Source organism: Microcaecilia unicolor, chromosome 9, assembly GCF_901765095.1.
Source record: "Microcaecilia unicolor chromosome 9, aMicUni1.1, whole genome shotgun sequence".
NCBI classification, from domain to species: domain Eukaryota; kingdom Metazoa; phylum Chordata; class Amphibia; order Gymnophiona; family Siphonopidae; genus Microcaecilia; species Microcaecilia unicolor.
Genome location: NC_044039.1, coordinates 14,618,798 through 14,633,798, shown reverse-complemented (window position 1 = coordinate 14,633,798; position 15,001 = coordinate 14,618,798). Strand labels below are relative to the sequence as shown.

General features: G+C 41.9%; 1 protein-coding gene across 5 annotated transcripts in view; it reads right to left on the bottom strand.

Moving 5' to 3' along the window:
- PTPRQ (protein tyrosine phosphatase receptor type Q) overlaps positions 1 to 15,001 on the bottom strand; it is a 260,138-nt gene that overhangs the window by 100,173 nt on the left and 144,964 nt on the right. For all 5 annotated transcript variants that reach the window (XM_030214581.1, XM_030214584.1, XM_030214583.1 and 2 more), the window contains 5 exons: positions 13,527 to 13,695; positions 11,924 to 12,202; positions 9,969 to 10,262; positions 7,593 to 7,868; positions 873 to 1,024 (listed from right to left, as the gene is read on the bottom strand). In XM_030214581.1, coding sequence (XP_030070441.1) covers positions 873 to 1,024; positions 7,593 to 7,868; positions 9,969 to 10,262; positions 11,924 to 12,202; positions 13,527 to 13,695 — 1,170 coding nt within the window. The remainder of the gene's footprint in view (positions 1 to 872; positions 1,025 to 7,592; positions 7,869 to 9,968; positions 10,263 to 11,923; positions 12,203 to 13,526; positions 13,696 to 15,001) is intronic.

Here is a 15,001-nt window from a genome sequence, read left to right as displayed (position 1 = left end):
CTGAGGGGCCCTTTTACTAAGCCTTGTAAGCGTCTACGCGCGCCCAATGCGCACCAAAATGGAGCTACCACCCAGCTACCACGTGGCTCTTGCGGTAATTTCATTTTTGGCCCACGTCCGATACATCAGAAAAAATAACGTGCTGCGACGTCAGACAGACTCCATCCAACTGGATCCAAAGATGCATGCAGCTTTCACAGCGCGCTGCACGACGAGGATGAAAAAGTTAAAGATCGCGGCTGGGCTGGCGGGGGGTTGGGGCCCCCCGCCAGCTGAAGCAATATTTTAAAAAGCCGGAGGAAGCGGACCTCGGGGTAGGTGACGGCGGTAGGCGAGGGAGGGAGGGTTAACGGCGGTAGGGGGGTCCGGGGCAAAATCTGCGGGGGCCCAGGCCTCTGTGGCCCCACGCAGATACGCCCCTGTGTCTCACAGTGCATCACATTCACTCTCTTTGTGTCACACAGTCACTCACACACTCTCTTGGTCTCATACACTCAGTCTCACAGAGAGTCTGTGTCTCTCACACACTTTCTTTCTCGCACACAATGTATCTGTGTGAAACACACTCTCTCTCACACTGTCTCTCACATACGCACTTGCACACACTCTTATTCTCACACACACACTCTCTCTCTCACAGACACACTCGCACCCAGACTCACTCTCTCTCACACACACACAGTCACTCTCACATACACACTCTCTCTCTCACACACAGTCACTCTCACATACACTCTCTCAAACATACATACTCCGAGGAAAACCTTGCTAGTGCCCGTTTCATTTGGGTCAAAAATGGGCCTTTTTTACTAGTAAAATATAATTTTCTAACAGCTAAAAACATGCATTTAGAATAAAAGGCCAGGACATACCTGATAAAATACGATTTGGCTGCTGTTCTCCAGAATTTTAAAACTGTACATTCGCACAATGCCATTGGGCTGTGGGCTTTGGCTCCACTTCAGCCGCGCAGTATCTGCGGTATAGTTGATCACCATCAGGTTCTGAGGAGGTGCTGATGGCTCTGTGGGGAACAAAGACTTTACAATTCTGGTACCCTACAATAATACAAAGTATAATGCCGTACTACGTGTTCCCAACAGTAATCTCATAAACTAGAATTTCACTATTCAGTTCATCAAAATCGTATCAACATGCCACATCATTGCTTAGGAAAGATCCTTCACAAAGTCATTTTCATAGGTAAAACAGTGGTTTCTAGACAAAGATTACCTTTTACAAAACTGCCCACCTGGTAAGTGGATAAAAGTAGGTGCATAATGCCATTTTGCTTGTACTTGGGTCTACAGCAAGCTGCCATGTTTTCACGGGCAAGATTGGGGAAGGGTTTGCAATTAAACACATAGGGTCCTGTTTACTAAGTCGCATTATAGGCGTGTTAGCATTTTTAATGCACGTTAACCATGTACGTGCGTTAACTGTGTATGTGCCTACAATATTCCTATAGGTGCCTACACAGTTAGCGTGCGTGCTAGTTGTAGACGCGTTAAAAATGCTAACGCACCTTATTAAACAGGGCCCATAATTTAGATTTTCAAACGTTTGCATGTAAAGTTTTGCTGGAAAAAGTTGTCCAAACAAATTAGCAGTTGGAATTGTATGCAGGTAGTTTGTTGGGATCATTTTTAAAGGCAAAGAACATGCATCTTTTCCTTTGGATCCATAGTTTCAAGCTCAAGTAAAGTAATTTTAACATCGATGAAGCATGAAGAGCTGAATGGAGATTACAGGAATTTAACAATAGACATCTTGAGGGAAAACTCAACTGGAAAGTCCCTGGTATTGAGCTTCTGTTTTTGAGGGCTATGGACAAATCTAAGCTATAACCACAGAACCGGTAGATGGAAAAGCTTCATTCATAAATGGAACTGTTAATATATGGCCTGGCTTTAAGGCTACCACTGGAATAGTGATGGCCAAAGCTATGCAGCCTAAAACAACTGAAAAAGTACTGATTAGGCCAAACAACAAGTAAATGATTTAATATTTGAGAATCTGCAAAAAGCAGGTCTGAACAATGAGTCCTGCCACAAATTGGTACAATTTTTAAATCAAATACAGCACCTGTAATGAAAGAATGATGGATCAGATGAATAAAATGGAGCTTATTAGTTTTGGTATACAATGATACAGAGGTAATACAGAGTTCATGAGATGGTATGAAAGGTATGAAAAGTATGAAAAGTATTGCAGCCGGAAGATGTGAAACTGTTATCTCAACGCTTCCCAAAACATGTTGATAATTAGCAGTAGCTGAGAACGGAAGGAGTGGGTACATCAGACAGCAGACCGCATGGGAAAGTATGATCTCAGAAAGTGAGAAAGATTAGGAGCAAGGTTTCTCACCATTCACTTCTATGGAGAGGTTTGTGTATAAAAGAGGGGAGATTTTGCCTTAGTTTGGAACTCCTCCCCAACGCTTCTCTCAGACGGCAGGGCGCTGTGCAGATAAACCCAGAATCTGATGTCTGTATTTGTATCAACTTGAAGACTTGTGTTTGGGTAAGAAATAAAATGTACCTATCTATCTAAACCTATCTCTGTCTCTATTTTTATTGATTCTATCTTCTCTTTACCTAACATTTAGCCTACAAGGTAGATCACATACAAGTGACACTCAGTTTTGGACAGAAAGCAGTAGTTATGGGAATTAGTTTTCAATTACGGCTCCTAATGCCACCCCCTGGTGATTGGGTGACAATGGAGGTTAGAGAAACTATACAGAACCTGATATATGAAATAAGTACCTTTAGTCCCCCGTGTGACGGAGTCAGAAAGAGGTCTATAAGAGGAGGGAATTAAAACAGAACTTAAGATCTTCATTAGAGTGTGTGGGTCTATCAAGAGCAGACCACGGAAAATTGTATTACCCAAGACTGGATTGACAGGGCTGATGCAACCACCAAGCAAACTAGGTGGTCAACAAAGATTGCCACTTCTGAGGGAAGGCAATGAGCAGCTGTGGTCAAAGCGGTCACACAAGCACATAGAACCAACAGCGCATACTTTTTCCTGCAGAGAAGGTGGGCTATTTACAAATAGACAATGAAGTAGTGAGGCAAATACAGCGAGGATTTCCAAAGTTTAAGGAGCTTTAATGTAATGACAAATCCAACATATTTGGGACCCGAAACGGCTGTGTTTCGGCATGGGCACCTGCCTCAGCATTCATTAAAACCTTATAAAACAAAATAAAATCTATGAGTAAAATAATACGTGCATTTCTGACTACATTAAAGGTCCTTAAACTTTGGAAATGCTTGCTGTATTTGCCTTACTGCTTTGTTGTTGTCTACTCATTCGTGAGGTTTTGGATTTTTTCTTCCTTCTTGGGTTTTCCCATTTTCAAATAGCCCACTTACTTGGTTAAATAGCTTTTGGAAATTTCTCTCAATTTGTGTGCATGTACACACAGTTTATACATAGAGAAAAACAAAGAGATAAATAAATAAATATTATATACCTAAAAGTATGATGTCCAATTATACAGTTTAGAGGATAGGAGGTGTTAAGCTTACTTGGAGCCTCTTGGGGCTCCTAAGGGCCTGGAATTTAATTGAGAAGAGTGTCCAATGCTCCCATCAATCTGTTCCCATACGGCTTATTACGGGAACATTGGACACTAAAGGGTTAAAGGTCAAGGTTCAACTAGGGGATCTAATACCCTAGCAAGTGACCTGTGAATCACATGAAACATTAATGAGATGCATTCAGCTGCCTCTGGGCAACCAGCTGGCTTCAGCATCTAAAGGGATGATATTCAAAATGGAGAGGGTTCCTTGCCGTTGAAAACGTTTGTCCACAGCTAACTGGGCATAATCAGCGACATTTAATCGGATAGTGCTTCTGAATATACCCGGTTAACGCCTAAGACAAACATGGCTGGGGGGGGGGGGGGGTCACATGATAACTACATCCTGAATGGACGCCTAGCGTTTTTTCTCCTCTCTCCTGCCCCCTAAAATTAGCTAAAATACTCACAATGTCATCTAGATGCAGCGCCCGCCTTGGTGCTGCATTACTTAGGCTACCCACGGATACGTTTTTGAATGGAACCTGAGAGTGCTCAGTGGGGTATGCCTGCCAAAAATCCATGGCCCACTAAAGAGCGAAGACCCAGCCAGGTGGCAAAGATGGCGGCGGAGGAAACATCACCGAAGGGAGCATGAGAGTCGCAAGTGTTCGCACTACAAGAGGCAGCTATAAAAGAAATAACTAGAAGCTTGGCCGATATACTAGACAATATAGGTGTCTTTTACGTAGGTGCACATTAAAAATAGGTGCACGCTAAATGCTAAAGACGCCAATGTATTCCTATGAGCATCTTTTGCATTTAGCGTGCACCTATTTTTAATGCGCACTAAAAACACCAGCTCACTTACGTAAAAGACCCCCTAAACTTTCTAAGTTACATGCAGCTATTGATGAACTAAAAGAGAACATATCTACGCACGCAACACACATACAACAGGCGGAAGAGCAGGTTGGTCGACAGGAGGATCTAACCACGAAAATGGCTACCAAGCTCAGCAGTATAGAAAGCCATTGTAAACTTTTCTAAGACAAAAATGGCTAGTTTGTGGGCGGTCAAGGGGTGCAGCCTGCACCTATCCAATTATATGCCGAAATTCAGCACGCAATCGGATATGTTAATATCATGTCCCCTACCTCAATGCAAGCGGTGTCCTCGGGCTGCGCGGGGTCCCGTCGACATGCACACTTGACCAGCACAGCCCTGAGCCATGTGTGTGTAGTTCTTCTCTAGCTGCAGGCTCCTTGATTGCTTAGCTTCCATGCACCTGGTTCTGCTCTCTCTCTGCCTGGCTTCCAGGCTCCTTGATTGCTTTGCTTCCACGCACCTGAGTCTGCTCTCTCTGTGCCTGGCTTCATTTGCTTCTCTCCTATTGGTCTTCTGGTTCCTCCTTTCCCTGCTCTTGTCCTATGGCTGTGCTCCTTCTCCCTGCTGGTCCCTGCTGATGTTAGACACCAGCACTTTATCAACTGAGCTCTTTCTAGACTCCATGTTTCGGCTTCTACTTTGGTAGGTGTTACTTGCTCTGTAGTTTGTGGCAGTAAGGGCTCCCCCTGAAATGGCCAAGCGACAAGTGCTTTACTTCCTGCAGGACCAATTCCTGCAGGAAGGTGACTCTTCCCTTTTACCATCTATGGTAAAAGGGAGCCTCGGAGCATGTGTAAAACACCTGCTGATGCCAGCACTGACTCCCTTTTGCCGCAGCTTGGTAAAAGGAGCCCTTAGTCTTACAAAAGAGACATTCAGGTCCAGGGTTATCTTTAAGTTGGTGGTGGGAATTATGATTTGTTTTTTTCGGAAAAACCCAGATTTCAAATTTGGGGTACCTTTAATTTATGTTGAAACTTTGTAAAATATAAATAGTCTTTGAAACAACATCTTGAGGGCGCCATCTGGACAAAATTCAGGGCATGCAGACACGAAATTGTAAACAGGTCAGGCCAATTGGATAATTCAGAACTTTGTATAGTTGAAAAGTTCTGTTTTGACATTTCTACATATGTAAAGCTCCTGGTATCAGCTCTTACTGCTGTATATTAAAACCAGTACTAGTGATTGAAGGCTTAAGCAGACATCAGCCATTAACATCCAACAACACCAGGCAATAAACCAGTAGCGTAGCGTAGCCAGAGTTTAATTTTTAGATGGGCCTGGAGGTGGACTGGGTGGGCACAGGCCTCACATTTCCTCTCCACCTGCTACCCCCCCCCCCCCCCCCCCGCCGTCGCTGCCACCGCCACCGCATTTCCTCTCCACCCACTACCCCCTCCCACGACAGCCCCCTGCACATGGTCAGTTCTGGTCATTTTTACTGACCTGAAGCGCCGTTCTCCCTCCAGCACCGACGATTCCCATAGCCAGCCTTCTGCCAGCGCGCGTCGTCGGAGCCTCTTCTCAGGCGCGTCCCGCCTACTCTGCAACTTCCTGTTTTCCGCAAAGGTGGGACGCAGGAAGTTGCAGAGTAGGCGGGACGTGCCTGAGAAGAGGCCCCGACGATGCGCGCTGGCAGAAGGCTGGCTATGGGAATCGCCGTTGCTGGAGGGAGAACGGCGCTTCAGGGCAGTAAAAGTGAGCAGACCACGCGGACGGGGAGAGCGAGGAGAAGAGGCTGGGCGGGTCTGGAGCAAAAGTGGCTGGGCCTGGGCTTTTCCAGGCCCACCTGTGGCTACGCCCCTGCAATAAACACCAGGTAGAAATGTTTCACTTTCCTTTTGATGCAAAAAAAGGAGTAGGGTAGGCTGGCTTTTTCCAGACCACAAGGGAGATGTATGTGCAAATATAGGGATCCTTTTACTAAACTGCGCTGAAAAAATGACCTGTGGTAGTGTAGACGCATGTTTTGGGCGCGCAGGCAATCATTTTTCAGCGCACTTGCAAAAAATCACCTTTTTAAATTTTTTCTCGAAAATGGACGTGCGGCAAAATGAAAATTGCCACGCATCAATTTTGGGCCTGAGACCTTACTGCCAGCCATTGACCTAGCAGTAAAGTCTCACGCAGTAACCGGGCAGTAACGACCTACATGCATCAAATACCACTTGGCGCACGTCCAATACGCACATCAGAAAATTTTGGACGCACGTATCAGACGCACAGCAAAAATGAAATTATCGTAAGAGCCACGCCATAGCCAGGCGGTAACTACATTTTGGCGCACGTTGGGTAAGCATAGACACTTGCGTGGCTTAATAAAAGGGCCCCCCAGGTCTTTATTGAAAAACACCAGTGACTCGGCACAGCTAAACTAAATGGAAAGCACGCAGACCTAGAAAAAGCATTTGATATTGCTTCAATTGACAGCAATGTAACAAGGTAAGTGATAAGGGGGATGGGTATCAGAAACCAAGCAGAAGAGACAATGGCTGACTCCATGGAACGGGAAGAACTGCCTGAAAAATCAAATCTTATTACATTTTCCAAATATTAAAGGAGGTGCATTATATAAAAGGCTTGGAATTAATCTGAAAATTTTAATTAATTTTTTTTTTTTTTTTAATAAATAAATAAATAAATAAAAATAAAAGGCATTTTGAATCTATTTTACGTTATCAAATGGTCAAGGTTTGAAATCACTTCTGATTGACATTAGAAAGAATTTGAAATGATTTGACATTCTGGAAGCAATTATTTCAGACAGTTTTACATTAAAATGATAAAAAAATATATTTTTGTTTGCCTTGATATCACCGTGTCTGTTTGATTTGGTTATTGTACCTCTTAGAAATGTCTAATCTCATTTTTGTGATCCACATCAAACTGTTCAGGTTTTTGTAAAATAGAAAAAGGTTATTGTATTGTACTTTATTGGAGCTAGAAATCTGTTTAGCCAGTTCCTAAGGAAAAACAGTAGGGTGATGAACCTTCAGTAGTATAAATTGCAAAAACCAAGTATACCAAAATTTATCTGTCTTTGAAGTGCTGTTGTTGAAGCACTAGAAAGATGTTAGCAATTTTTCTTGTGGCTGTATTTTTTTGTTTGCAGGTTTGTGATTTTTTTTTTTTTTAAAGATCTCAGCCTTCCTTTTTAGGCTTCGCTTACCGGACTCCTCTGTATAAAAGACGATCTGACCAAATGGGCCGAGTCCTTTTCGGGTGCTTGCAGCAAGAAAGACCTTATAAGGTGTAAATGGCAAAAGATTTTCCAGCACGACACTGCTGTTTTGACTGGTAAAAGAATAGTTTAGTTTTGGTCCATATAACTGTATATCGTAGCCTATCACAATACCACATGGCTGGCCTGGAGGATCCCAGGAGAGCAGAACAGAGGTAGCCGTGAGGTTTTTCTGATTTCTGATTATCGGAGAAGACTGAGGCACTACAAGAGAAGGAAAAAAGAATCTATGTTTACTTCAAGAAACTTGATAACAGTAACTGATTTCCATGAGTAGTATTACTGGCAGGAGGTGAATCAACTCATTACTCAAAGGAAAACATTTCCCTTTCAACCACAATTTGCAAGTGAGTGTGTAACTAAAAACCCAAACATGTTTCATGCAAAATTAGTGAACCTACTTTCTAGAAAGCTCTATATGCATGTGTGTTCAGAGCATTGATCCCTCTAAGTCAGTGTTTCCCAAGTCCAGTCCTGTAGTACCCCTCTCCAGTCAGGTTTTCAGGATATCCACAATGAATATTCATGAGATAGATTTGCATGGGTTGTTAAATGTGAATATTTCTGATACTGTTTCATGTTAGTCCAATATGGGAAAATTATAGCGTGGCCATTAGTAGGAAAAATTGGAGAACTGGCCATTTTACATCAGCAGTAACCATGGCCTTAGTGCATGAGGATGATCCATGTAAGAGTTCACTGTTTGGGAAAAAGGACTCCATAGTATGGTTTATGGTTTATTACAAGCCTCCTATCCTGATCAGACAGAAGAGGATGGGTTGGGGGAGAAGAGTGACATCAATTTCCACAAGTATACAGGAGCTATTCACATGAAAACTTTAAAAATCCAAAGAAAGTTTATCATTGCTGTTAGAAACTATCATTTTGCCCATCTCTTCCATTTAAATAATTAATACTACTACTACTTAACATTTCTAAAGCGCTACTACAATTTAACATGGAAGGACAGTCCCTGCTCAAGGAGCTTACAATCTAAAAGACAGGTGTACCATCTAAAGACAAATGTACAATCTAAAAGACAGGTGTAAATCTAGAGACACGTGTACAATCTAAAAGACAAGTGTAGAGTCGATCTGATAGGGCATACTATATTTCTCGAAAGGTTAGGTGCCGAAAGCAGCATTGAAGAGGTGAGTTTTAAGCAGAGATTTGAAGATGGGTAGGGAGGGGGCTTGGCGTAGGGGTTGAGGAAGATTGTTCCAGGCATAGGGTGAGGCAAGGCAGAATGAGCGGAGCCTGGAGTTGGCAGTGATGGAGAAGGGTACTGAAAGGAGGGATTTGTCCTGTGAGCGGAGGTTACGGGTGGGAACATAGGGGGAGATGAGGGTAGAGAGGTAGTGAGGAGCCGCAGACTAAATGTCATACTAAATGTCATGATTACTTAAGAACAAAGAAATTGTTGTTGAGAGTACATTTTAATAGAATTACTTAAGTTTCTTCTTGGTGGAACAGAATAGTGAGCAAAAAATGCAAGAAGCACCAGAAGAGCAAAAGTTGTAAAAATGTATTGAATCCAACAGAAGAAAAGAAAAAAAAAGTCATACAATTACGGCTCTATGGCATGAAATGATCACACTCAACTACAGGTAGAATGGCATTATCCCAATTGCAGAGGACTTAAATACAAATCAATACATACATCTAGCTTTTCATACATCTGTACACAACGATGGAATGAATTACCAACCACTATAAGAAAAACACGCGACTTGATGACCTTCCGGAAACTACTGAAGACAAGCGTACAAAATGGATCCCTCATAACGATCTGACTCCTAAACTACACCAGACACAATTTTATATTGGAACTCTTTTATTTTGCCTATTTTATTTACACTCTAATTACTGATAATCGTACCCTGTCCTGATATCATTATGTTATGTTGTTATCCACTTACCCACGTCTTAATCAACATAATTTTCGTAATGAACCTTAATAGCAATAATTCTGAAATTCTTCTCCGTTAATATGATTGCCATAATATTCCTATGCACCTTATCTGTTATATATACTCTGATTCTCTATTCCATCAATGTGATTGTAGTTGTATTATATTGTAAACCACATTGAGCCTGTAAATAGGTGGGAAAATGTGGGATATAAATGCAGCAAAATAAAATAAAGGATCAGACTATTTTACATTTTTCCTGTTGGATTCCATTAATTTTTACAACTTTGGTTCTTCTGGTGCTTCTTGCATTGTCCCCTCACTATTCTGTTCCTTTCAGAATATTTAATAAGGGGCTTATCATTCTTTTTTTGTTCATGAAGTTTCTTCTTACCATCTTCCTCAGTCTTGATGTGTAACTTTGTTATGTATTGTGTAGAAAATCCTTTTTCTGTGGCTGGGTTGATTTTAAGAATGTAATTAGTATATTTTCCAAGTTGGTCGATCAATTTATATGTATCATAAGTTATGAGACTGACCATCTCGGGACCAAATTCAGAATCCCCTATGGTCAGTGAAAGATGATAGAAAACCAGGCCATTTGGCTGCAATGGTGGAAGCCAGCTTATATTTACAGCAGTAGAAGTCACATTTTGATAGCTGAGGCTTCGTACGGGGCCATCTGGAGCTACAGCAAAGAGGGATAAGATTAAGAAAAGAGTTTAATTAGCTATGATAAGAAAAACTCATCTACATAACCTATTAAAGTTTATTTGTGGATCTGATTCGCTTTGTAAAAAGAGTCAGTCCACTGACCTCCAAACCACTTCTCAGTGAAATACATTACCTGTAAATCCTACAACACACAACTTGCAAGATTTCGCTATTCTGCATACTCTAGACTAAACAAAAACTAAAGCACATATGAAAAGCTACCTGTGGCTGGTTCCTTTTATCATCTTCAATTGCTTGTATGTTAATAATGAAAATGTGTTAACAAATTCCACGTTAAATTCATACCAGTAGAATCTCACTCGGGTGCAGTATCAATGGGATTTTTAGATTTTCTAAAGGTCAGGGGGGAAAATATGTTGATGTTTTTATAAGAACATTTGAAGAAAGTTCTAAAGATATCTGACACTTAAGACACATTTGGAAAAAAAAACAGTTTTGAAAAAAGTCATAGTAGAGCGACAATCCAATAAAGCCTGCTTTGAGTTTTTCAAATGTCCACAGCAAATATTTCAAATTTGCTCTTGATTTCTCCAAGAATCAAATTTGGTACGCCGGTGAAGTTTTGAGGTCAACAATTTCTTTTGGAAGTGAGTTTATACACCTTTAATCACCATTATCCTCAGAAACATTCAATGGGTCATTTCCAGTTCAACTTCCCTTTTTCAAAAATAAGCCGAAGCCTTCTAGGCCTTTACTAATGCTCAGCTCGATATTGCCCACGGATCATTCTACGGTTTGGTGTAAATTTCAATTTTAAGAAGATAACGAAAGGACTCCAAGGGATTTCGCACAGTGATAAGCAATATTATAATTGCTTCTTATATTCAACAATTTTTTTCTTTTTGCTCCTGTTACTTAAATCTCCACAACTAATACTGAAAGCGACAGAAAAGCATTTGCCTCTTTTGGTATAGACTTTAGCACAATGGTTCTCATTCCAGTTCTCAGGACATACTGAGCCAGACAGAATCTTAGGATACATGCAATAAATATGAATGAGATAGATTTGCACACAGTGGAGATTGTGTCTGCAAACTTATCTCATGCAGTGGCGTTCCTAGGGGGGGGGTGTGCGGTGGGTGCGGTCCGCCCCGGGTGCACGCCGCCGGGGGGGTGCCGCGCGTGCCTGTCCTCTGTTGTTCCATGCTTCTTCTCTGCCCCGGAACAGGTTACTTCCTGTTCCGGGGCAGAGAAGAAGCATGGAACAACGGAGGACAGACGCGCGCGGCACCCCCCCCCCCCCCCGGCAGCGTGCACCCGGCGGGGTGGGTTCCTTCGTGGGGGGTCCTTTCGCTGGGAGGGTCCGCACTGCTTCGGGGGGGGGGGGTGCTGCACCCGGGGGGTGGGGCACATCAGCGATCCGCCCCGGGTGCCAGCCCCCCTAGGAACGCCACTGATCTCATGCATATTCATTGTGGATATCCAGAAAACCTGACTGGCTAGGTGTGTCTCGGTTACTTGGAACCCCTGCTTCAGCATAATAAATCTCTCATTCCAAGAAAGCTTAAGTCTCTAGCAGAAGAAAAATAGAATTAATAGATTATACAGAAAACAAGAAGTCACCTGAAAAACAATGAATCATAGAAGAAGCCTACGAAGTCACATTCTACTTACTGGATTCATCTGTCATGAGAGCAATGCTCTTTCCAGGCCCTTTTCCCTTGACTGTGTAGGGAAACACACTTATCCGATAAACAGTAAAAGGTCTAAGGTCAGTCAGATTAAAAGAAGTGAAAGATAATCCAGGAGAAATGATGAAAGAGTAATTGGCATCAAGGATGAGCTCATATCTAGAAATATGGCCATGTGGTTTCAGAGGAGGAAGCCAGAAAAGAAGGATTTGCTTAGATGTTCTGGACAGGACAGTCAGATTCTGAACGGAATCTTCTGGAACTACAACAGGAAGAACACAACCAATAAAAATTAATTTCTTTGTTTCTAGTTAGTCTCTAGATACAGTTGAATATCCTGAGCCTCAGCAATTTCTGATAACTGAGACTCTGTGAGAAAGTACAGGAATGATTCCATTATTTCACTTCCAAACAGTACTAGGCTACTCCTAGTGGTTGGAGGGCAATTACGCTAAGTTTTACTTGGTGTAATTGCCCTCAACTAAATTTAGTCACACAAACAGGCACTCAGTGTCTTTTATAAACCGCGTGGAAATTTAGCCTTATTCTATAAAATACGCCTAAATTTAGGTGTACTTTATAGAATACGTCTTGGCATATTTTGTTTTGGCTCCGATATTTTAGGTGTGCTATACATAATCTAGTCCATAACTCAAAACCACGCCCCTGATCTGCCCTGAAATTCCCATGACTCTAGAGAAAAAATATCCGCCAGAAGGCGGAGAACTCTAGACGCCCCACGGACAACAACAAGAAATAAAATAAAAGTGGGAGGACGACCAAGGATTCCAAAGACTGAAAGGATATATAATAATAAAGATGTTTATTGAGGTATAAAGACTCGACACAATGTCGTGTTTCAGCCGTTAGGCCTGCATCAGGAGTCTTAATGCCGAATGCTTTTGAGAACTATTTGATGAAGGCAAATCCTCAACAAAGGGAGGTCTTTAGAAAGACCGTTGTGAAGGTGAGCGTGCTTCGTTGTCTCCTCTGACACAATGCTTGCCTTCATCAAATAGTTCTCAAAAGCATTCGGCATTAAGACTCCTGATGCAGGCCTAACGGCCGAAACATGACGTTGTGTCGAGTCTTTATACCTCAATAAACATCTTTATTATTATATATCCTTTCAGTCTTTGGAATCCTTGGTCGTCCTCCCACTTTTATCTATTCCCATGACTCTCCCTTTTTCGGGCCATGCGTAAATTTTAGGTGCAGATCCCATGCCTATATTTACATGTATAAGTTCCAATTAAATCTAATTAGTGCCAATAATTGCTTGTTAAAAAGCCAATTTTTGGCACTAATTAACTCTTTATTCTATTAAACTGCACGGGCAAATTGGGGGCACACCTAAATTTGTGAGCGCAATTTATGGCGACTTTTATAGATTCAGGGGTGTTGTGCATGTATTTTGACTGCTACGTTAGTTTTTTTTTAATAAATAAAATAAGCACGCGTTTGTACCAATTTGGGCGCCTTCTTAGCAACTAAAAACAGGTGCCCCTCTAAGAGGCATGTCCTTGTTGGCCATTCAGATTTTTAGGTATATGGTTGAATGAGACAGGAATGATTATTATACATACCATCTTGATCAGTATACACATCTATAACTTCACTAGTTTGATTTCCGTCTCCAAGGGCAGTACTTGCTGTTACCCAAAGTGTGTAGTGACTGAATTTTGCCAGGCCGTCTAACATTGCAGACAGAGTAGTATTTCCAAAATTGCTTTCAACATCAACAATAGAAAAATTCTGGAGGGAAAAAAATCTTTAGTTATTGCAATATGGGCTATTAAAAGTGGAAGTACTATGTTTCTTGATATTGGACTAATAGAAACAAATTCTGTATGGTTGTACATACAGGGCCAGATTCTATATAAGGCACCTAAAAATCAGTGAGGTAAACATTTCCACCTAAGCATATTCTATAAGCGGAGTCTAGATTTAGGAGCGGTATATAGAATAACCTTAGTTGATATCCCAGCGCCTAAAACTACACGCCTCCATTTACACCAACAAAAATGTGGCGTAAATCCCTGTGTGTAGATTTACGTGCACTGGGCACCATGAGGCCTCCTAATAAAACATTAACTGCATCAAAATGGTTTTAGTAGTAGAGTTTCCCCAAAGCAATTTCTAGATTTCCACGTCTTCAATAAACATTATCATTACCAAGAACATTAAAAAGGTCCTTTTACTAAGGTGCACTGAAAAATGGCCTGCGGTAGTGTAGATGTGTGTTTTGGGCGTGCGCAGATCCATTTTTCAGTGTGCCTGCAAAAAATGGCTGTTCAAAAAGTTTTGCCGAAAATGGACGTGCGGCAAAGTAAAAATTGGCACTCATCCATTTTGGGTCTGAGACCATACCGCCAGTCATTGACTTAGTGGTAAGGTCTCACGCGTTAACCGGGTGGTAATGACCTGTGTGCACCAAATGCCACTTGGCACGCATAGCAGATGCGCGCCAGAAAATAAAAATTATTTTTCGGACGCGTGTATTGGACGCGCGCCAAAAATGAAATTACCACAAGAGCCGCACTGTGGCCAGCCGGTAACTCCAAATTGGCATGCGTTGGGCACGCATAGACGCTTTCATGGCTTACTAAAAGGGCCCCTAGGTGCTTCTGTATGATCCTAGATACTGCAGTTGTTCATGTGCTATGTCACATATACACCCGGATTCTCTATAGCGCGCCTAGAGTTCCGTGCCAAAATCCAAGCGTATTCTATAACAACGTGCGTACCTTAATAGGCTTAGCAAGCTAATCAGTGTTGATAACAGCATTTAGCAAGCAATAATGAGCACTAATTGACAATAATTAAAGTTTAGACACACAACTCACGCTTAAGTGTATTCTGTAATGAACTGCGCCTAACTCCTAATGCATACAGGCAAAAGAGGCATGGTTATGGGCAGGAAAATAGGTTTTTCATGGGCATTCCAAAATGTATGCGTACTGTTATACAACATGGTTTTTTGAACCTAAGTCTACATACCGGGATTTACGCCATGTTTCCTTTGGTGTAAATGGAGACACGAAGATCTAGGCGCTACAAT